The 23,856-nt window shown below is 42.1% G+C and overlaps 1 protein-coding gene across 7 annotated transcripts in view; it reads right to left on the bottom strand.

Moving 5' to 3' along the window:
- vwa5b2 (von Willebrand factor A domain containing 5B2) overlaps positions 1-23,856 on the bottom strand; it is a 128,685-nt gene that overhangs the window by 65,819 nt on the left and 39,010 nt on the right. For all 7 annotated transcript variants that reach the window (XM_080185812.1, XM_080185813.1, XM_080185811.1 and 4 more), the window contains 2 exons: positions 13,247-13,462; positions 6,610-6,771 (listed from right to left, as the gene is read on the bottom strand). In XM_080185812.1, coding sequence (XP_080041938.1) covers positions 6,610-6,771; positions 13,247-13,385 — 301 coding nt within the window. In that variant the 5' untranslated portion in view covers positions 13,386-13,462. The remainder of the gene's footprint in view (positions 1-6,609; positions 6,772-13,246; positions 13,463-23,856) is intronic.

Below are 23,856 nucleotides of genomic sequence, written 5' to 3'. Positions count from 1 at the left end.
ATGAATGGATTGGAGCAAAAGGCTCTTACAAATCTGGACTTATACCTCCCTGTGTAACAGGGATTAAATTCCAATTATAACATGTACATCAGGAGCCCGGAACTCAGGAAAAGCATGTTTAAGAGGTGGCAAAACGGTAAACCAAGATGGAAAGTGGGATTGGATGACACAATGGAACAAGAAAAATGATACAGATTCAATCTGTATGTTAGGTTAATGTCCAGGTTGTAAAGTTAAAATACACCTCTTCCTGTGTTCATACAAACTGACAGTTAAAGTTGAACTCATGAAATTGAAGGTAAATGGTTAACCTGGTTAGGTAATTGATTGAGGAGAAGGAGGCATGGCAGGATGTGAGGAGCGATGTCTCAGACGTATCTGTGTTTGGGTCTCAATTAATCACCATGGGTGGGATTTTACAGACTCGCTTGGGCGAGACCAGAAATCCACACTCTGAGGTCAGTAGAGATTTCTGTTGTCAGACCCTCGCCCACTCCGATTCTAGGATGGCGAGGCGGTAGAGTTCTGGCCCATTTTTCATAATGATACAACAGAAAGCCACTTTTCCAAACTGACCAACGACACAAAAGTAACCAACATTGCAAGCCGTCTAGATAGATGCATAAAATTTACAATGAAATATAAATAGGTTAAATGAGTGAGCAAAACTGTGGCAAGTGCATTTCAATGTAGGCAAACATGAGGTTGGATTGAAAAAAGGCTTTAATATGATAGTTTCTAAATTAAAGTTTACAAAATTTAAGTTTATTTATGGTGAAATGGTGCAAAGCTTGATACAGTGGAGATACAAAGAGACTTGGGACCATAGGACACACAGATCATTACAATTTTATGAACAGGCACAGAAAATAATGAAACAGGCTAATAGAATTCTGGCTTTATATCCAAGTGACAGCAGTACAGAGAGATTGAAGTTATGTTATAGCTACATAAAGCTATGTTAAGACTGCAACTGGAGTATTGTGATTAATTCCCTCGGAAGGATATATTGGCCTTGAACGGAATGCAGTGTAGATTTACAAGGACAATACTTGGACTCCGAGGCTAAATTATAAAGAAATATTATATAAATGAGGATTGTATTCCCTGGAATTTAAAAGGTTAAGAGTGATTTGGTCAAAGTTTTCAACCTAATTAGGGTAAAAGTTAGGATAGATGGAGGAAAACCATTTCCACTGGTTGGGAATTCTAGACTAGGAGTTATGATCCAATAAAGAGCCAAATCTTTCAATAGTGAAATCAAAACAGAAAATGCTGGGTAAACTCAGCAGGTCTGGCAGCATCTGTGGAGACAGAAACAGAGCTACTATTTCAAGCCCATCTGACTCTTCTTCAGGAATGAAATTAAGAATCAATTCTTCACCCAATAATCTGTAACTCTCTTCCAACAATCGAATACTAAATCAATTGGTCATTTTGATTCTGAGATTGATAGATTTATGTTGACTAATGGTTTTAAGGGATGTGGGATAAAGGCAGGGAATACAAAGTCTCACATGAACCATTATTGCACCAAATTGGGGAACAGACTTTAAAGGTTAAAAGGGCTGCTCCTGTCCCTATGTTCCCATAACAATTGTAAATTGGTTCCTGGAGGAAAACACATTTCCTTACAGCATAAAAAAGATGCTTGTTGTGGGAATGGAAATAGCACATTAGTGATAATTGTGGTGTTCTGTAGAGATGGAACATGCTATTTAGGAATTGTGGAAGTCGCTGTCAACTCACGTTTTTTTAAGCAGCGGATAATGGTACTGGGTCAAAATAAAGGGGTAAATACCTCTTCTGGAGCTAAGTCCAGTGGCAGGAATGTGAAATGTTTCCCACTGTGAAGGCTGATGGGAAAACACACCAAATCTTCCAGCCCCAACCTCATTAATTATATATTTTGCAACATTATTCCATGGTGAGTAGTCTACCCAGGTGCCATCTTGTAAAGGCACCCAACATCACTGACCGTTTTTGAAGAAAAAAGGTGGACATCCTGAAAATGAAAACAGAACTCTGGGAGCACTGAGACTGGAAAATGGACCTCCTGCGAAAGTTAGTGGCTCTCCAAGAATATTTTGAGGCTGGAAGGTGGACCCCCTACCTCCCGCCCACCGGACACCAAATCTTGCAAGTTAATCAGCAGATGTTCCTCTGACCCATTGCTGTGGCATTTAGGGGTCCAGGTTGTCCACTGGCCTCCATCCTGAGCTCAGGAGGCAGACCCAGGCATTGTTCAGTAGAAACCTGACCTTGTTCCAGATGTACTTTGTACTATTGTGTTTTCCTGCTGGGTGGTCAGGCCTTCATCAGCATCTCATTAGTGGGATAGAACATAGAACATAGAACATAGAACATTACAGCGCAGAACAGGCCCTTCGGCCCACGATGTTGCGCCGACCAGTTACAAAAACAATGACCCACTAGCCTATACCAATCCCTTTTCGTCCATAAACCTATCCAGAGATCTCTTAAACGCCCCCAAACTAGACGCATTTACAACTGCAGCAGGCAGGGCATTCCAATCCCTCACCACCCGCTGGATGGAAATGAGTTCCATGCTGGGCTCCAGTAGATCTCCCGATTTTGGGCCTCCTGCCAAATTCTATCCCCCTCCTCCTTCCCATGCCCACTTGGCATTGATTCTGCTGATGGGGGCATGGGAGAATTCTGCCAGAAGTCTCCTTTTGCTCTTTAAAAAAAAAGTATCTGCAAAAGTTTCCCAGCCTCTTATATTTGATAAATTTGCTATTTGATATTTTTGTTTCTCTTTACTCAGAGGGTAGTGAGGGCATGGAATGCCCTGCCTGCAGCAGTTGTGGACTCGCCAACTTTAAGGGCGTTCACATGGTCAGTGGATAAGCATATGGATAACATTGGAATAGTTTAGGTTAGAGGGTCATTAGATTGGTTCCACTGGTCGGCGCAACATCAAGGGCCAAAGGGCCTGTACTGCGCTGTTCAATGCTTGGTGTGCATAGACTAGGGGAAATGTATATTTATAAATGTATATTTAAAGTCTGTGGCATCAATCACAATCCCTGGAATTAATGAGGCAAGGTGAGATATGGAATGCTGCATACATAACCAGTCGCCTTGCTGATTTGAATTGCTCGTCTATGATTTGGGAGGGAGATGCCACCGATTTATTTTCCCTCTCCTGTACTCCTTGAGTTCTGTTTGGGAAATAGTTTGGAGGTTAGGCAGTGACTATGTTGTGTGAGCTTTGAAGGAAGTGTCTAGTTAGCCATTTCTTTTCAAAATGGTGATGTACTTCAGTATGAAGAGTATGAAAAGCCAATGAACAGAAATTAATATACCAAATGAGGCAGAACTGAGTAAAAAAGTAAAGATTAATTTGAATTAAATACACTGCTTGCACCACATTTAGAGCATGATGTTCACGTACAAGAAAGATATTAAACAATAAGGAATGTATGCCATAGATTCAGCGGAATGATGCCAGGGATAGGAAACTACAGTTATGAGGGGAGATTGAAGATGCTGGGGGGTGATCACTGGGGGACAGAAGGCAACAAGGAGATTTAATGGAACTTATACAGATCTTGAAAGGTCTTAATGGAGTTAATAGGGAAAGACAACTCCCTCTTATGTTGGAGAGCCATTGATGATGGGTCAACAATTTAGCACCATCAGTAAAAGTGTCAAGGAAGAGAAACTTCTTTCCACAATAGTTGTTGGAGTGCAGAACATTTTGTACTTGGAGTATTTGATGGAGAAGGCGATATTGGCCCTGGAGAGGTCAGGATCAATGGGGTTGGCTTTGAATTGCTTTAGCAAAGAGTCTGCACAGATATATTGGGCAAACTAGCCTCCTTCTCTAACTGTTAACACTTTTGCCTCAAATTACATGGTCATAACTGGTAGATAAGAAATAGTTCAGAAATGTTACCTTTTACAATTAGTACAGACCTATTCAAATCAGTAAACATTTGAGACTAAGGTAAATGCCGGTTGTTATTCAGACTGCTATTTTGCTAAAGTACTGATTAGTTATGCATCTTAAATTGGAGTGGTGTGTTTTCGTTTCAGATCTGGGTTACTGCCATATCTTGAACTGATTCGTTACGAGATTAATATGTGCAAATGTTCTAAGTAATAATCATATACCTGCAAGATTCATTGTGCTGCAAAATTTCATAACCTCAAGCTCTATTAACTTAAGTGGACAATTTTGAACTCTAACCCACTGCAAATCTATCGTTTGAGATGAGGAGAGTTGTTCTGTGTACATATCTTTAATGTTATTTCCTGAGGATCAGATTCACGAGGACAGTAACAAATCAACACTGATAAATGAGAAGTATTTTGGCAAGAAATATAAAAGAGCTCCCATATTGCTAAAAATAATGCAAATGGGGTGGAGGAGTAAAGGGATCTGGAAGTACAAATACGCCAATCACTAAAAGCAGCAACACGAGTTAACAAAGCCACAGCTAAACAAATCAAACACTCAAGTTTATTTCTAGAGGGAGAGAATGAACTTCTGCCAAATTTTGGTCAGATCACACCCAGAAGACTGTTTATAATTCTGGCCACAATATTATAAAGATTGTAAAGACAAAGAGGCAGTGGAGAAGATGCGAAAAAAGATGTACAAGAATGACACCAGGAATGTGGGCATGGTGACACAGCGGTTAGCACTGCTGCCTCAAAGTGTCAGAGACCCGGGTTCAATTCCGGCTTAGGTCATTGTCTGTGCGGAGTCTGCATGTTCTCCCCGTGTCTGTGTGGATTTCCTCCAGATGCTTTGGTTTCCTCCCACAATCCAAAAGACATGCTGATTAAGTGCATTGGCCACACTAAATTCTCCCTCAGTGTACCCGGAGTGTGCGACTAGCGGCTTTTTACTGTGACTTCATTTCAGTGTCAATGAAAGCCTATCTGTGACAGTAAAAAACTTTAAACTTTTTATCTCTCAGGAGGGGATGAATGAGCTGTGTATCTCTGGAAAAGAAACTGAGGGGTGACCAATATCCCCACACTCTCTCAAGGAACTGCAGAAATTTCACTTGTGGAGGAGAGAATTATGAAAGATTTTGATAGGGTCGACACAGAAAGAGTGACCAGAATTTTCCCCACCTTCAAACATTGTATGTACGGGGACCCCTGTCCATGTCAGCCATGCAGCCTTTGGTGAGATTTTACAGGAAGCAGCCAATCAATATGCTGCTTCTGCACTGACCATCCAATTGGGATGATGGGCAGGTTCTGGACAGGGAAGGGCCAATCAGAGCAGCTGAAGGCAAAGGGGCCAGTAGGCCCATTGGGAATGGTGTGTGCTGCTCAGGTATACAGAGATGTAGCGGGCAGACAAAATGAAGGAGTGATACCAATGCTGGAACCAGAAGTTACAACCTGATGCTAGCACAAACCATTCGATCTATCTGTTGGGAAACCACCACAAATGAAAGCAGTGAATGTAGAAACATAGAAACTAGAAGTAGAAGTAGACCATTTGGCCCTTCAATTCTGCTTTGCCATTCATTATGATCATGGCTGATCATCAAATTCAAAATCCTGATCCGGCCTTCCCCCCATATCCCTTGATCTCTTTAACCCAAAGAGCGATATCTAACTACTTCTTGAAATCACACAATGTTTTGGCCTCAACAACTTTCTTGTGAATGATAGATTCACCACCCTCTGGGTGAAGAAATTTCTCCTCACTTGCACCCTTGTGCTGCAAAGAATAACATGACTCCTTTAATGTTTCCTCAGCATGTGCCTGTCATGTTGCTAGGACCTCCTACACTGCTCTTGTGTGAGGAGACAAGCTGCAGGCAAAGTGGTGATTGGGGGCAGGAGAGGGGGACACCACCACATGATTTTTGGAAACTAACACTAAAATGCTTAAACAGGGCATAATTAAGCTTCCAATAATTTAATTCATAACCTGTTGCTACTGAGCAGGTAGTCGTTGCTGATGGGACTCTACCTCTGGGAAAAGTAATCAAAACTCAAAATGAAACCAATTTGCAGGAACATGTTAGGGAGAGGGTCAGACCTGTTTCCTTCTGAATATCCCCACACACTCTCAAGGAGCTGCAGAAATTCCACTTGTGGAGGAGAGCTAATCTGGAGACCACCAATATAGGACAGTCATCAAGAAATCAAAAGAAATTTATTTACCCAAAGAGTGGTGAGAATGTGGAACTCACTGCCACAAATAATTGCATAGATGCATTTAAGGTGAGGCTAGACTAGCCCGTGAGGGAGAAGGTAACAGCTAATGAAGAAAGACTGGAGGAGGCTGGAGTACAACATAAACTCTGGCATGGAGTATTTGGGACAAATGACCTGCATCTGTGCTGTATACCCTCTGTAACCTATGAATTCTCCTTAGCTTGGAACTCTCCTTGGTAAGAAACTATACTATATAGAATATGATTTATTGATTTGTCACACTAGCTCTTACACAGTAACTCCCATGCAGATATGCACAATCCCATAACTATCAAAATGTAAAAGGAAATGCACCTTATTAAACAAGCTTCACATTCAATTGTGACCTAAGGATTCTTTATAAAAGCATCAGCTGAGACTATGATTGGAATATAACCTATCGTCTTGACTTACCATTGTTACACTGTAGAGCTAGGTTAGCACGGCTACAACAGTCAAAACAGCAGTCTTCCCCTCTTCCCCGATTCTTTATCTGTATCGTTACCGATCTTCCTGCTGTCAAGGCTTCAAAGCCAACCACTGTCTCGGATTCCTCCAACAGGTAAACAAACACACCTGGAAAAGAGACTAACCTTTTCAAAATTCTCATTTGTACAAGAAGAAACGTCTTCATGGAGTAAAGGTTCACGGATTAACTTTAACAACACAAAGCAATATTTTGATCTGAAGAAAATTCTGTTCCTTTTCCACAGATGGACAGGGGGCTTAATTAAGATGAGGGAATGACCCGAGAGTCATTCATGTAGATGGCTGAGGCACAAATGAAAGGCATGTAGCAAACATGGAAAAATCAACAAAATGAAAGCATTTGGCAGGAGGCAAAGGTCTTTCACAAAATGCTTCTGCAAATGCTTTTAAAGCTAATGTAGTTATTCCCCAGTGACTTTGTGAGATTTACATTTAATTATATTGGAAACATTGATTTATGGTCACAGTCCAAGCAGTGCTGCCTGGATTGTGCCCATCAGTGCTTTCCAACACGGACCGTGTTGTAATTTGAGAGGTCACAGTGAAGGCCATGGGGTTAGTGGTTATCAATGCCACTATGGGTACATCTCCAGCACCTACTTCCTCTGTATGACCAGAGGATCCAGTACCTGCCCACCCTGGAACTCAGTGTAAGCAGATTGATCTTATTTTTCTTTCCAAATCAAAGGCTGCCATGGTCCAAAACAGGAGTCTTGCATTTCCACAATGTATGCCTGACACACTTTCGCCATATTCCAGCCTCTGGTGTTACACTAGGATCTCTCTGAGCTGGAGAGACAGGAACTCTGCCCCAGCACTCCCCCTCCCCCCCCACCCCCAACCCCCCTCACTATGCAGCCACCAACTCCCTGTCAGCTTAATTGTTTCACAGTCATTGGCTTTATAGTAGGGAAGTGGAAGATTCTGCTTCTTCATGGTGGGGCAGACTTTGATGGAACTGGGTCCCCACCCCTGCTGCCCCACAAGGAACTGGGTCCTTCCTCCTCCTCCCGCCCCCCCCACCCCCAGCACTCCCCGCGCACCATCCATTTCACCAGATTTTCCAGTTGAGGTAGGAGTCTAACCAAAGCTTAGTGAGGAAATTCAGGATTATTTAGTGAAACTATTTGTGGCAAGTCATAATGTAAATCTGTATTTCTCACAAAGCAAGCAATAGGGGAAAACAGCTACAAAAAATCACCACATCAGAGAGGGAAAAGAAAAAAATGCCAGGCAAAAACAAAGTGAAAGGAAACTCTTTATAGGGGCTGTGGACAGGTGATTTATATTTATTCTGAGTATACCTTCCCCCATGGCATTCCTCACAGTGAGTTGGAGAATAGATAGGAACACTGTATTTGTAGCACTATAAAATGCATTATTTTATCATCTGAATGTTTGTGTCATAATAGAAATGGAAAGCCGAATCAGAATAAAGGACAGAATTGAAGGAAGCTGTGTACAGATGAAGTGGGACAAAGCCTGATCTACTGTAGCCTGGCTTGGGTTGTCCGTTTAAACCAAATCTAATTGTTCTAAAGAAGCACATCCTGAGGCTTATCGGCAATCAGCTCTGCTGCAGCATGCCATTGTTGAATAAATATATCTGAACCAAATCACATGTAACTTGTAATATTTTCAATTGTGATGGATATGATATTATACAATTAGATGATGGCAGTGTTGTTCAAAAAGGAAGGCTAATTTTACCCAATATATATTTTCTTGGGTGATGCTCAAACACAGAATCTTTCTCCAGGTACCATGTCGTCAGAAGGTGTTGGCGACCACGGACTTCCATGTCAAATACAGCAAAAACAGAAAATGCTACAAAATCTCAGCAGGTCTGATAGCATTTGTGGACATGATGTGGGTATGCCGGCGTTGGACTGGTGTAAACACAGTAAAAAGTCTGACAACACCAGGTTTTAGTCCAACCTATTTATTTGATAATATACTCACAAGCTTTCAGGGTTAGCCCCTTCGTCAGGTGAATGGAGGCCAGAACTCTCCCTTCACCTGACGAAGGGGCTAACCCCGAAAGCTTGTGAGTATATTATCAAATAAATAGGTTGGACTAAAACCTGGTGTTGTCAGACTTTTTACAGCATTTGTGGAGAAAGAATAGAGCCAGCGTTTCGAGGCTGGCATCCAGTGGATGGAGTCAGTTGGTCAGCAGGGTTGGGGTCAGGTGAGGAGTTGGGGTGAGGGTCATGTGATGATCAATGGGGGTTGGGATCGCGTGATTGATGGATGAAGTCCGGTCATCAGTAAGGGTGGGATTGGGTAATAAGTGGGGTCCTGTAGTCAATGTGGGTTGGGTGGTCAGGTAAACAGTTGGGGTGAGGGTCATGAGATCAGTGGGGGTTGGGGAGGGTCATGTGATTGATTGGTGGATGAAGTCTGGTTATCAGTGGGGGTGAGATTGGGTAATAAGTGGGGTCTTGTAGTCAGTGGGGGCTGGGTAGTCAGTGAGGGTAGGATTTGGTGATATGGGGGTGGGGTCAGCTGATCAGTGGAGTTGAGTCAGGTGATCAGCAGGAATGGTATGGTCAGTGGGGGGGGGGTCAGTGCGTAGGTCAGTGGGGGGGATGGCGTGGTTTGTAGGAAAGGATAAAGAGTTCAGAATAAGGCAGCAACAGGCACCTCTTGCAGAAGTTAAGAAAATCGCAGGTTTGGTTCCTTCACTCGTTCAGCTTTGAGTAGCTCCAGCTATAAAAGGGGGCCATATCTCCTCGTGTTTTCCTAATTAGCCCACACATACTTCACTAACTCTGATCAGCAGGTGTTTCAATAGCACGTTGTCCCTGTGTTTGCTGGAGGCAAGACTAGGGTGTCTGGTAACAGGGAATACATTTTCTTGCTGCCAGGAACAAAATCTATGTCCAGCTAATTCACTTTCCAAAGATAAGATCGGTAAATGTGAAAAACAATCTAGTTATCCCTAACTATTACATTCTGCAAATGGAGATAAAATAGTTCCCATTAACTCAGAGGTGGCAGAATTCTCATCAATGCTACCATCCCTCTTTATGAGCTGCCTAAAGAAAACTATGGGTTTGAATTTCCACCTTCAATGCAATTAACAATTCAGGAACATATTGAACTCAAAATTGCACTAGTTTTGAAAAGCATTCTTCCCATCCATAATAATACCATAAGATTTAGGAGCAGAATTAGGCCATTCAGCCCATTGATTCTGCTCTGCTATTCAATCGTGGCTGATAAATTTCTCAACCATTCTCCTACCTTTTCACTGTACCCTTTGATCCCCTTACCAATAAAGAATCCATTTATCTCTGTCTTAAATATACTCAATGACCCAGGCTGCGATTCTCCCATCTGTGTGGGGGATGAAATTAGCGCAGCGGACTGGGAGAATCTCATGATGGGTGATGCATGGGATTTGCGCATGTATTTCCAACCTGATAGCGTCTCCCAGCAGCAGATTTCTGGCGGAGTCTGCTCTGCACCGGAAATCGGCAGGGAGGTGCAGAAGTAATTTAAATGCTTTATGACCTGCCAGCCTCTTCCCCTCGTGCCAGAGTGGTTCACTCCAGCGGGGTTTAGATTAGCTCTCCACCAATGGGGAACTAGAGGTCCAATCCCGCTGAAGTGATGTGAAGTGCCAGGCTGTGCCCCAGTACTGCCCAAGGGGCAAAGTGTCAATGCCCCAGGTGGCACATTGGCACTGCCTATCAGGCATCAAATATTGGGGCATGGCATAGGGGGCAGGGTCTCTTGTAGGACAGGACAAAGGGCTGATCGGTGGGAGTGGGGGATCCCGCTGCCACTCTGCAAAGGAAGGGTGCGGAAGGAGGGAGGCCAGTGATCAGGATGGGCTGGGGGGGGGGCAAAAAGTTTGCTGGGGGGTTGGCACTGTTGGGAGAGGGGTAACGGTCAGTGGGGGGGAGGGGGGCTGGAGATTGCAGCGAGCCAGGAGGGGAGGGGGTCATCGCTGGTCGGGGACCAGTGATCGGACCATGGAGGGGTTGGAGGACCGGCATTATGGGGGTCATGGAATGGGCCAACGATTGAGCTGGTCAGCCATCGGGAGGTCATCAGTGCAGGGCCGCTGTGCATGTGCTGACCTTGGCACTGACAGATTGGCACACGCGCATTAGCCTGCTCAGCACACTGATTTCAGCCTCTCCAGTGGGGATAGGCCCTGCACTCTGAAATTTAATGATATTCACGCTGGTGACCTCTGCAGTACACAGAGTCTGGGAGATTCTTCTCTGAACTCCCACTGAAAAAAACAGCATGAATTACTCCAGTTTTCATGCAAAATCGACATCTGGAATTTTTTGGGGAGAATTCTGCCTCCACAACCTGCTATGGCAATGAATTCCATAGATTCACCACCCTCTGGCTGAAGAAATTTCTCCTCATCTTGGTTCGAAAGGGTCGTCCCTTTACCCTGAGGCTGTGCCCTCAGATCCTAATTTTTCCTACTAATGGAAATATCTTTTCCACTCCACTCCATCCAGGTCTTTCAGAATTTTGTAAGTTTTAATAAGATTCTCCCTCATCTTTCTAACCTCCACCGAGTACAGATCCAGAGTCCTCAAACACTCATCATATGTCAAGTTTTTCATTCCTGGGATCGTACTGGTGATCCTCCTCTGGACCCTCTGCAGGGCCAGCACATCTTTCCTTCGAAACGGGGCCCAAAATTGCTCACAATACTCCAAATGTGGTCTGACCCGAGCTTTATAAAGTCTCAGCAATACAACCCTGCTTTTGTATTCTAGCCCTTTCAAACTGAATGTTAACATTGCGTTTGCTTTCCTAACTAACGATTCAACCTGCAAGTTAATCCTGAATGAAGACTCCCAAGTCCCTTTACGCTTCCAATTTCTGAATTCCCTCCCCATTTAGAAAATAATCTACCTCTTTATTCTTAAAGTGCATAACCTCACACTTCCCCACATTGTATTCCATCTGCCACTTCTTTGCCCAGTTTCCTAACTTGTCCAAGTCCTTCTGCAGTTTGCCTGCCTCCTCAATACTACCTGTTCCGTTTGATAGGGGCGGCATATGGGACAGTGGTTAGCACTGCTGCTTCACAGCGCCAGGGACCTAGGTTCGATTCCCAGCTTGGGTCACTGTCTGTGTGGAGTTTGCATGTTCTCCCCGTATCTGCGTAGGTTTCCTCCCACAGTCCGAAAGACGTGCTGGTTAGATGCATTGACCAGAACAGGCACTGAAGTGTGGCGACTGGGGGAATTTCACAGTAACTTCATTGCAGTGTTACTTGTGCCTAATAAATAAAACTAACTTAAACTTAACTGTCCCTCAACCCAGCTTTGTATCATCTGCAAACCTGGTCACAATGCCCTCAGTTACTTCATTTAGATCACTGATGTATAAAGTGAAAGATTGTGGTCCCAACATTGACCCCTGCAGAACTCCAATATTCACTGTCTGCCACCCTGAAGAAGACCCCTTTATCTCCACTCTCCACCTTCTGCCAGTCAGCCAATCTTCCATCCATGTCTCTGACACCATGTACTCTTAGCTTACTCAGCTTATCAAGTTTCTGCTCAGAATCATTTGTATACCCATGCATCAAAGCCATCAGGCAATTTTAGAATGTAATGTGAAGTAAATGTTACTTTAAATGACACCCCTTGATGTATTTAAGTCCAGTAACTTGGTGCAGTTTGATTAGAACTGCTGAAAGTGAGTTTAACAGAAAAAAAATTGATCCACTTGTTAAAATTGCCACCTCTGAGTCACTCAATATAAATTATATTAAAAATCATTGTTCTGAACTATTTGCTAGTTATCTCAGTGTAAAATAATGAGTTTCTTTGTGAATTAAAATAGATTTATATCCAAAAGTTCAATGCACCAAGATAATTCTTGTTAAGGTCTGCAAACAAGCAGAATTATAAGAAACTTACAATGGTGATTAAATCAAGCTGGGATAGAACAAAGAACAAAGAAAATTACAGTTCAGGAATAGACCTTCGGTCCTCCAAGCCGGCACTGACTATGCTGCCTGACTGAACTAAAACCCCCTATTCTTTCAGGGACCATATCCCTCCATTCTTATCCTAATCATGTATTTGTCCAGACATCCCATAAAAATCACTATTGTACCTGCTTCCACTACCTCCCCTGACAATGAATTCCAGGCACCCACCACCCTCTGTGTAAAAGACTTGCCTCATGCATCTGCTTTAAACCTTGCCCCTTGCACCTTAAACCTATGCCCCATAATAATTGACTCTTCCACCCCGGGAAAAAGCTTCTGACTATTCACTCTGTCCATGCCCCTTATAACCTGAATGATGATAACGGTGTTTTTTGTGGGTTGGGTACACTCAAAGCTGTAAAGATCACGGAAATTTGATGAGCACTAAACATTATTTTGTGCTTAAAGCTGCTCTATTTCACACTAATTTCAGGAGAATTGCTTCAAGGCCCTACCACAATATAAAGAAACCTCATGCCCTTAGTGTCTTATAGTTTTTCTAATCCACAGTGCTGAATAACCTGCCGATTTGTGATTTTGTTTCCTTCTATTACTTGTATTTATTGCTTCATTGCTCACCTTCCACTGGCTCCGTTTCAGGGTTGGTGTAGGTGAGGCTTGTAGATACCCTGAAGGAGTAACCATTGGTACAGGCTTTGATGCTAGAAGCTTTCAACGGAAGAGGTGCCCATGTCGATTGATTTAACAAGCCTGGCATTGTGTTCAGGGACAATCTTTATGGATTGTAATTCCGAAACATAAATTTATATGAGCGGACAATAAAATCGGAGATATCTGCAGAAAGATATATGAAAACAAAAATTAGATTAATCTCTGATATATGATAATCAAATCTCTCTGTTCAATAAATAACATGCTTTCGCATGGATGTTCTGAATGCTGTTTAACCGGGTTACTTGTAAAAGACAAATGCTACAAATTGTAAATATTATTCTGTCCATGTTTAAGATTCAAATTCTCCAACATGACTTGATTTTCTTACTGTGTACTGTATGTTTAAACAGCATAAAATAAGCAAATGTCACATTTCTTTTATAAAAGTGAAAATGTCTTTAGAATATAATAAGATTACATATATAATAAAAATTATCAAGTCAATCGCTGTTCCTTCATTGCTCAAAGAAATAAACACAGTTAGCCACTCCATCTTGTTCGAGGGAGACTGTGGGCAGAATTTTCCAGCCCTGCTAGGTTCATTCAGTCCCGTCAAAAGTTAATGGACTATTGGCTGAGCTGCCAGCCACAATGAGGCAGGAAAATCAGATTTAGAAATCCTTAAAACCTTTATCGCACTGCAATACCCCATTCGCCTCAGATATTCATTAGTTCTGAAAGTGCTGTGCTCTGCAGAAATACGTAGAATTTTAATGGCTTCCCTGTTAGTTTTTAGTTTTGTACCATGACACCTGAGAATTGCCATTTCAAATTCAGGAAGTATTGTAAATTTACACAATAAATACAGATATTTCCAATACTCAATCACAGAATGACACCTGGAACAGAAACACATTGTTTGCATGCCTGTGAATAATTAACAGTAACACTAACATTGAATTTCAGTTGATGGAGAAACATGTACAATGCATTCTCAATTTGCTGTTCCTCTAAAAATTCAGTTCTGAACAATTCCTAGATAAAAATAGACATTCCTTCCTTCAGCTAGGAATTAAGTTATACAGTAGAATAATCAGAGGGTCTTCTCCCTCACTCTTCTGTGTGGATTGAATAGTATAATGGATAGGTTCATGATCTCTGATACAGTATCAGTGAATGGATAGTAAAATGCTAGAGTTTCTTTTCACCTCCAGAACCCCTGGTTTAAACAGACTCACATCCCTCAAAAGCTATCTCTTCCTGTCAGCTGTTAAATTAAAATGGATCTAGACAGACCCGTTGAAAAATGTATTTCTGCCTTCCAGAAATGGAATCGACACTGGTCAATTGAAAACATAATTTCTCAAGCAGAGTGGTAAGCAGATTCTGTAGCAACCAAACTTCATTTTGACAGAATTGATGTGAGGGGGAACCACTGAGATGAGAAATGCTCATAAAAGCAAGAAATGGTAGAAAAGAAAAAAAATAGGGGTGATGGCCTGGTGGCATTATCACTAGATTATTAACCCAGAAACTCAACTAATGTTATTGGGATCTGGGTTCAAATCCAGCCACGGCAGCTGGTGGAATTTGAATTCAATAAAAAATATCTGGTATTAAGATATTGTCAATTGTTGGAAAAACCTCATTCACTAATGTCCTTTAGGGAAGGAAATCTACCAACTTTACCTAGTCTGGCCTATATGTGACTCCAGAGCCACAGCAATGTGACTGACTCTCAACTGTCTTACAAGGACAACCAATGAGCAATTAGGTGAATTGGCTATGCTAAATTCTCTTCAGTGTATCCAAACAGGTGCTGGCGTGAGGCAACTAGGGGATTTTCACAGTAACTTCATTGCAGTGTTAATGTAAGCCTACTTGTGACTAATAAATAAATACAATTTAAATGCTGGCCATCCAGTGACGCCCATGTCCCACAAACGAATAATAATAAAAAAAGCCCTTTGTTATATTTTGTCTTAGGTAACATCCTCAGGCATCATTAGCCAATGTATATTAAATAATTACCTCCCTCGGTGCACAATCCCTGACAGAGACAGTACACCAGAAAGGGGGCTAATGTTTCAGATTTCCCTAGCCCCCCAGTCCAAAACAAGAATGGAAGCAGGGGGCCTTGAAAATACCAGCACCAGTAATTAAATGCCACGTCAAGTTCAAGGCACCTATCCTGGAATAATGAGTGGCACAGGTTGAGAATAGGACAGGAATCCTGCTCTCCCTCCAATTAAGTATCACTGACACAGGTTAGCAGCTTGTTAAGAGTCAATACCTGAGCTAAAGGAGTGGACAGGTGACCCACACCTCCAGTAACTGATCAGCTGAAGCCAAATGGGTAAAGAATAAAAATTGGTAAAGAAACAGGCTCAGTCGGTGCAAAAAGGGCCTAAGCACCAGGTATGGTTGTATTTGTGGCATTATACAGGTGGCAGAGATAGGGCATCAGCAGAATTTTTGGGCTTTGAATGGGATCAGCACCTTTCTGGTATCATGGGATCAAAAGAGCAAGAGGCAAGGATGCCAAGGCCAGTAATCCAGAAGGAAGGCTACGGCTGGCAATGGGGCACAAATGCCAGTTACTGGGCCCTGTGAAAGTGAGGGGCAATGTCCTCTATAGAAAAGGCAGAATCCCAGGAGGGCACAGGAAAGGAAAGAAGGAAACAGAGGGAAAATCTTCACCAGGATCAACTGCTGAAGATGGAATTACCTTAGGATAACCGAGAACCAGTTTCGAAGGAGACCACAACTCTGCAGGCAGTTGGTTACTGCCCTCATTCCCAACGACCTCACTGATCCCAGCACTAGTCACCATGCCTGAGTGGGCAAAGACTCTGAGAACCTTAATGTGCTTCTGGCTCCTCCCAAAGATCAGCTGCAGACCTTAGTAAATGACTGCACGCCACTGCATCTCACTGGATGCTGATGCTCTCTTTGCCAGAGCTGGAGGGTGCATTAATTTAGCAACCAACATGGGATTGCGTTTCATCTCCACTTCTGGGTTCTTCCAGGATGTCACTGATTGTATCATTGTAGCCACCAAGATACCCAATTGATGTCAGTAAGGCCATCAGTAGGAAAGGCCTCCATGCCCTCAACATCTAACTGGTGTGACAACAACATGAGTTTCCCTAAAGTGCACTCTCACTTCTGTAATAAAGACGTCTCCATCCTCCATCAGTCCAGAGAGCCTCAGTTCTCTACTCCACGTGTATGGACCCTTGATAAAAGAGATCCTTTGAAAGGGATGACCTTCTGCAGGAAGCTCAGATAGTGAGGTGACATAGCCAATGCCATCTAATCATCAGAGCAACCACTGGCTATTGGAACTTCCAATGATATGACTCTGGTGCCTGCATTGACCTGGTGGTGACCTCCACATTCTCATGTAAGGATTTGATCATTGTTTGCTGTGACCTTCCAGAAACATATGGACCTTGAGGAGAGTGAGGCCCTGGAAGCAGATAGCTCATCAGGAGATGAGCAGGAATAAGGGGTAGGAGAGGAGACGGAAGAGGTGGCAGAGAGAGTGATGAGCAGAGAGATGACCCTGCTGTGTGATGGGCTGATCTCCTTCTGTCAACCTTCGAGAAGAGCATCCTCTAACTCAGCCTTGTGATCTCTGATATTACATCCAGGTTACGATGAAGCCAAGGTGTGCTCTGCCCTGGGTGCCAATTTCCGACTTTCCTGTACCATCTCACTCCCCCTGCTGCATTAAAATGCTTTAGCATGAACTGCAGGTCTTTCCCTCAGGAAAGTCAACAGCCTCAGTGATTACTGCCACTGATGTCTAAGTGAACCCACACTTTAACTAACCTATCTCCATTCCCTGCCAGCTCAAATTGGACAGGAAGTCTGTCTCCAACTGGAGTAAGGGGTCACACCTGTAACAATCTGGGGTGGGAATTTTCCATCCCATTGCGTTGCTCGAGTAGCGTAGCGGGACGGGGTGGGAAATATGAGCAAGAGCAAAAAATTGGGTTTGTGTCCAATTTCTCACCTCTCACGATATTGCTTGCCCAGCCTGCCAATGCAGTCAGCCTGGAATCCAGGAAGGGCATGAGGCTGATTTAAATATACATATATCTGTAATAAATCCACAGAGGCCAAAGTGTCATCAACAAAGTTCCTTCATTTACATAATCCTACCATATCATACAGAGTACCCACAGTGTGCTAACTGTATCAGGAGTCCAAGGAGACTGACACTCCTGTTTAAATACAGGACATGGGGCTCCTGGTTGGGTCATCAATTATCTAGTTCATACTCAAGCAGGCCAATCTCAATTGCCTGATGAAAGTCATCACAATATCAACTACTTTTAATGTTATTAGTGAGTCCGAAATGTAACAGTATTTCAGGTTTTTGTGACACTTAGAATTTTTTTGGGAAGATTACTCTCCTGAACTTTAATCAGTTTCCAACTGGAGTCAGGTTTCTGATTCAAAAACAGACCCATCTCCCAGCTCACTGGTGAAAATTCAGCCCAGGACATCCAAACCTGAGAACCAGTAGCACTATATGAGGAACAAAGCATGGAGTTCACGGGGAAGAAATCTGCTTTTGCTCTGGAAGATGGCAGCATTGCGGTAATGTTACCAGACTCGTAATCCCAATGGCCAAACAAATGCTCCAGAGACACAGGTTCAAGTCTTACTATAGCATCTGGAAGAACTTTAGTTCAATTAAGTGAATACACTGGAAATAAAATTAATAATAATTATAAACACATGATTGTCATAAAAGCCCATCTTATTCAGGGGAGGAAATCTATTGCCCTTACCATATGACTCCAGACCCACAGCAATGTATTTGACTCTTAACTGCCTCTGAAATGGCTTGATAAGCCATTCAGTTGAGAATGGCTCACTACTACCTGCTCAAAGGTGGTTATGAGTGGGGAATATATACTGGTCCACATCCCTAGAACAAATATGAAAATGCAACTAATTGCCAGAACCAAGTTAGCCACTGAACGCCTGCACTATCACCTGACATATTTGAGAAGCTCAACATCAGCACAGACAATTATATGAGCGCTTGCAATTGCAAATTGAAGTGGTGAAATAGATTAGTGAGACTTTTTAAATCAATACACTTTAAGGCACTGACAGAACTAGCAGTATTCAGTTAAATGACTTTAAAATAAGCTAACAAGAAGCAATTCACACACACGAGATGCAGTGATTGATTCAAATAAGTGATTTTGATTGTAAAACATAAATGCTGATATTTTAAATTGTAATTATTGATTTTAAGGAGTATTGTTCACTTTGGTCAAAAGCATTTTACCACAAAGTATCATGGTAAAAGTGATTAAATCAAAGCCATATTTCAAGAGAATATTTGAAATTTGGAAGTATGCAAGATTTATCAGCTAAAGTTTCGGATGGGAGAACAGTGGGTACGCTTTATCACACCTTGTGAATAGGGCTTATTCACAGTGTAGATGAGATGGACAGGTGACCAGGTGTGGTGTCATGTGTTTGTCTGGTTGGACGGTGAACTCCGAGGGAACCTGTGAGAACAAGAATTTGAACTCTGGGCTGAGCGTTCACGGCTCCGAGACAACTAGGGTGCAGGGGTCAGCCAAGGGGTCAGCTTCTGGATTTCACAGACTAACAAAATACCATTACATTGAGGAGCAGAGTTGGCCAGAGTATTTGACTGTTGTTATTGTTGATACGTATATCTTGAATCTGGTTGATTTGAAGTTATTGTAAGGTGGGAATGATTGACAAGAAAAATCTATTATTGATCTAGTTTTCAATTGTATTGCCAGGTTTATCGGAGAGGTTTTGTTGCTCTGTGCCTGAGCTGCTTAATCCTTTGATGATCTCCTGGCAGCTGCTGGTTTAATAAAGTTATGTCTTTTATACAGAAACACTGACTTCATGAGTCTTGTATTGTCTGGGATTTCTTGACAGTGTTGGTCACCTCAATTACCCCACAACATAAACAGCCTTGGTCACTGTCAGTGTGAAGTTTGCACTTTCTCCCCATGTCTGCGTGGGTTTCCTCCGGGTGCTTTGGTTTTGTGGGTTAGCCATGCTAAATTGACCCGAATGTGGGGTTACGGGAATAGGGTAGGATTGTGGTCAGTACAGACTTGATGGGCCAAATAGCTTCCTTCTGTACTATAGGGATTCTATGGACATCCAAAAGAGAACATGGGAGAGTTGATTTAATGGGAGAAGACTGCCAAAAGTGGCTTCTGCCCACTGTCCCAGCCATAAAAATGTACTTGCCCTGATTATGCATCAGGAATATATGGAAAACTGAAAAACTTCACTCACTAAGTTTAGTGTGTAGCTCTAGTTCTTTGGTACTCTAAAGGAGCAGTAACGACATTTGCAGGATAGGATTTGAACTCATAGACAATGAGGAGGGAGGGAATCCTGGTAATCGCTTCCAGCAGCCCACAGGGAGTCATTAAGGAACAGGAGGAGGCCATTCAGCCCAGCTTGCTCTGAGCTTTCAAAAGCTGAGGATGGTCTTCAACTTCAATGCATGAGAGTCAAAATTTAGTCCAATATCCATGAGTAAGTGTAACACTTGTTAAATACTGACCTCCATGTGACTGTGTGAAGCTTCACTCCAGATTTCATATATTCCTTTTAAAGCTTTATTTGCATCTACCATCTGCTGCTTGATCATGAGTTTTTTTCCTTCAGCAAACCGAATAAAGCGCAAACACCTGATATCACTGCCAGGTTACGTAAGCCATAACAAATTTGAACCTGCCACTTGTGCATAATTAAAATTATATAAAAGGTCATCCATTACTGATCACAATTGTTTAGCCCTGAGGATGGTACACAACACCAGTTGCACCAGGAACAGTTAATCTCACTTTTTCCAGCCTTCGTATTTAAAAGATGAGCTGAAAGTAGTTTCGAATGTACAGCTGACCTAACTAAATCTCAATGCAATCAATTCAAAACCGTGATCAAAGCTATCCAGAAAGATGGCTCCTGTTAATTAAAGTAAAAACACTTCCTAAATGATATGTTTTTAAAAGTTGTTTCACATTAAGTTATCATAAAGTTTAACACAATTTGTATTTGCCTTAACAACCTGTGAGGATGTGTACTATTAATTGTAATGGGAGGATGGAATAAGTATGCTAATATCTAAATTAAATGTGAAGTTCTCCATTGAAACTTAATCTTCTTCTATCGCTAAACAGAAAATGCAGAAAGAGGAAAATCGTACAGTTGAATTGGAATTTTCTTTTACAATTAAAGTTTTTAAAGTGTTTATTTATTAGTCACAAGTAAAGTTTACATTAGCACTGCAATGAAGTTACTGTGGAATTCCCCTAGTCACCACACTCCGGCAACTGTTCAGGTCAATGCACCTAACCAGTACATCTTTCAGACTGTGAGATGAAACTGGAGCACCTGGCAGGAACCCATGGAAACATGGGGAGAATGTGCAAACTCCACACAGATAGTGACCCAAGGGGGGAATCGAAGCCAGGTCCCTGGTGCTGTGAGGCAGCAGTGCTAACCACTGTGCCACCTTCAATCTCCAATGCTCAATCTTGAGCCCAAAATCAAAGAATTCCCAATTTAGAATCTCAAAAGAGGAGGCGATGGCCTAGTGGCCTAGTGGTCATCTGGACTATTAATGCCGAACAGCTAATGTTCTGAGGACCTGGGTTTGAAGTCCGCCACGGCAGATGGTGGATGGTGGAATTTGAATTCAACAAAAAATGTCTGGAATTAAGAATCTACTGATGACCATGAAACCATCGTCAATTGTTGGAAAATCCACCTGGTTCACTAATGCCCTTTAGAGAAGGTAACCTATTATCCTTCCCTGGAAGGGAAGTCTACATGTGAGTCCAGAGTTACAGCAATGTGGTTCACTCTCAAATGCCCTCAGGCAACTAGGGATGGGCAATAAATGTTGGCCAGCCAGCGACGTACATGTCCCAAAAAAATAACAGGACTTCAAATTGGAGGATCAGGTATTCAGACTAACAGATCAACAAGCTCAGTGGTAGAGCTCCATTTTGCCAGCCATTGGAAAACAAAGAGCACCTCAGATTGGGCCTTCCCTAAATAAACGCCACATTTTCTAAGTAAGACTGCATGCTCAGAATGCAGTTTCATCCTTTAAGTATCCTGAATAATTGCCGAATTTTATCAGGAGCACATTTTGAAAGTTGTTTCCCATTATAATAAAATATATTGTACTGTTTAAATTGCAGAATGAATAATTTAATGGGCTATATTATAATCATTTATAAATCGTGTTTTAACATGATATTAAAGAAATATTGAGTCAAGTATAAATAGTAGAGACATTTCCAGTATCAGAACTTAATTGCATCTGGTGCAATGAATCAAACACTGGTCTTTCACCTTTAGACCTGGATTCAGATCCATCCATACAGTTCCTGAAGTGTAGAAGAGGCCAGTTGGCCTATTGAGTCTACACCAACTCTCCAACAGAATGTCTTACCCAGGCCCTCTCCCCCATCCTAACCCCATACCATTTAGCGTGGTGAATTCATCCAACCTATACGTTTTTGAACATTAAGGGACAATTTACCAAGGCCAATCCATCTAACCTGCACATCTTTGGACCGTGAGAGAAAACCAGAGGAAACCACACACAGACAAGGGGAGAATGTGTAAATTCTGCACAGTCCCCCAAGGCCAGAACCAAACCCGGGTCCCTGGCACTGTGAGAATCTTGTGTATTTTATATAATAATGTGAGAAGACATGTAAGTGTGGTTATATTAAAGATAGATGTATAATTTATCTCAATATGTGTCCAATGCAAGTTTCTGACTCTAAAAGGAAGTGCCTAATGAAAATTGCTAGCTTCTATTGTGTTCAAGACTGGCTATAATCAGCAAAATAATTTAACCTTAAACAATGGGGTGGAAGAGATCCAGACAATACCATTGAACAATGTGATAAGGACCACACTGGCAGGTGAGATTAAATTAGCCTTTCTTATCCAAAAAAAATTTGTATGTAAATTGAGCCGCCAACAGTAAAAACAGTCAACACTGAAACTCAGAAATGTTAACTGCATGGGTTTTAATAAGCATTTCATAAGAGGAAAAACATGTGCAAAATGTATGTAATTATCAGAAAGACTATTACCAGGCAAAATACCTAACCAGGTGGCCATATCCTCAAATCTATTAGCATAAATTGTCCCAAATTATGGCAGAGATTGGTTGTATGCTGCATATGGTACAGAGGGGAATAAAGATTGACTCCCAATCAATAGAAGCAAACAGAACATAGATCAGCACAGCACAGGGACAGATCCTTTGGCCCATGAGGTTGTGCCAAACATAATGCCAAATTAAACTGATCCCTTCTACCAGGTCTATATCCCTCTAGTCCTTGCATATTCATGTACTTATCTAAAACCCCTTAATCGCCCTATCATATCTGCCTCCGCCACCACCACCCCTGGCAGTGTTCTTCAGACACCTACCATACTAGGAAAGATAATACTGAGAGGCCATAGGTTGTAGTAAAAAGGATGGAAATGGTAATTTGATGTTGACTTTAATATTGTTAATTTATTGACAAATTCATGATCAATCCAATCTATATCATAAGTGATTGAAAATTTAAATAAAGATTAGTACAAATTTGATTATTTCATTCAAATCAAAGATGCTCTAAGATAACCCGATTGTCATGATTGCAGAATACTGTTTGTGGCAGGCAGATTTGGATATCAGCTATCTTTTTTTTTAATTCATTCATGGGATCTGGGATTTGCTGGCTGGGCCAGCATTTATTGCCCATCCCTGAGGATATTAAAGAGTCAACAACATTGCTGTGGGTCTGGAGTCATATACAGGCTAGTAATGTAAGCACATTAGTGAACCAAATGGGCTTTTACAACAATCAACGACGGTTTCATGGTCATCAGTACATTCTTAATTCCAGATATTTTATTGAATTCAAATTTCACCATCTGCCGTGGTGGGATTTGAACCCAGATCCCAGAGCATTAGTCTGGGTCTCTACGTTACTAGTCTAACAACAATACCACTATGCTAATACCTCCCCTGTTAGATGATAAGTAACACTGAAGCTAAACCTGCTTCTTTGATAACCAAAGGAGCATTAATCAATTGTTGACCAAACTTAAAAGAATCCAATTGCCAGACTGTAAATATTACATAATACTAACAGGCCTGAAGCATGATATGGAGATGCCGGTGTTGGGCTGGGGTAGGCACAGTAAGAAACCTTACAACACCAGGTCCAACAGGTTTATTTGGGAGCATGAGCTTTCAGAGCGCCACCCTTTCATCAGGTGAGCCAGGAAATTCAGGTCCATGTTTTCATAAGGGATTAAAGGAAGTGAAATGTAGTGATTGGGTCTTTATAAATTTTTTTTTGAAATAGTGAATGCACCAATAGATACTTAAGAACTCATAGATTCTAAGATCTGTCCAAGAAGGATGCTGGGTGAAGTGGCATGGGGGTCTATGGGTGGTGAGTGTGGGGCATAGGTTGGTATAAATTGGCCTAAGGATTAGAAACAGCTATGGGGATCTT

This window comes from Carcharhinus amblyrhynchos, chromosome 3 (assembly GCF_965287045.1).
Source record: "Carcharhinus amblyrhynchos chromosome 3, sCarAmb.v2.hapA, whole genome shotgun sequence".
NCBI lineage: Eukaryota > Metazoa > Chordata > Chondrichthyes > Carcharhiniformes > Carcharhinidae > Carcharhinus > Carcharhinus amblyrhynchos.
The sequence above is the reverse complement of the archived record's forward strand: the minus strand, read 5'-3'. Positions and strand labels throughout refer to the sequence as shown.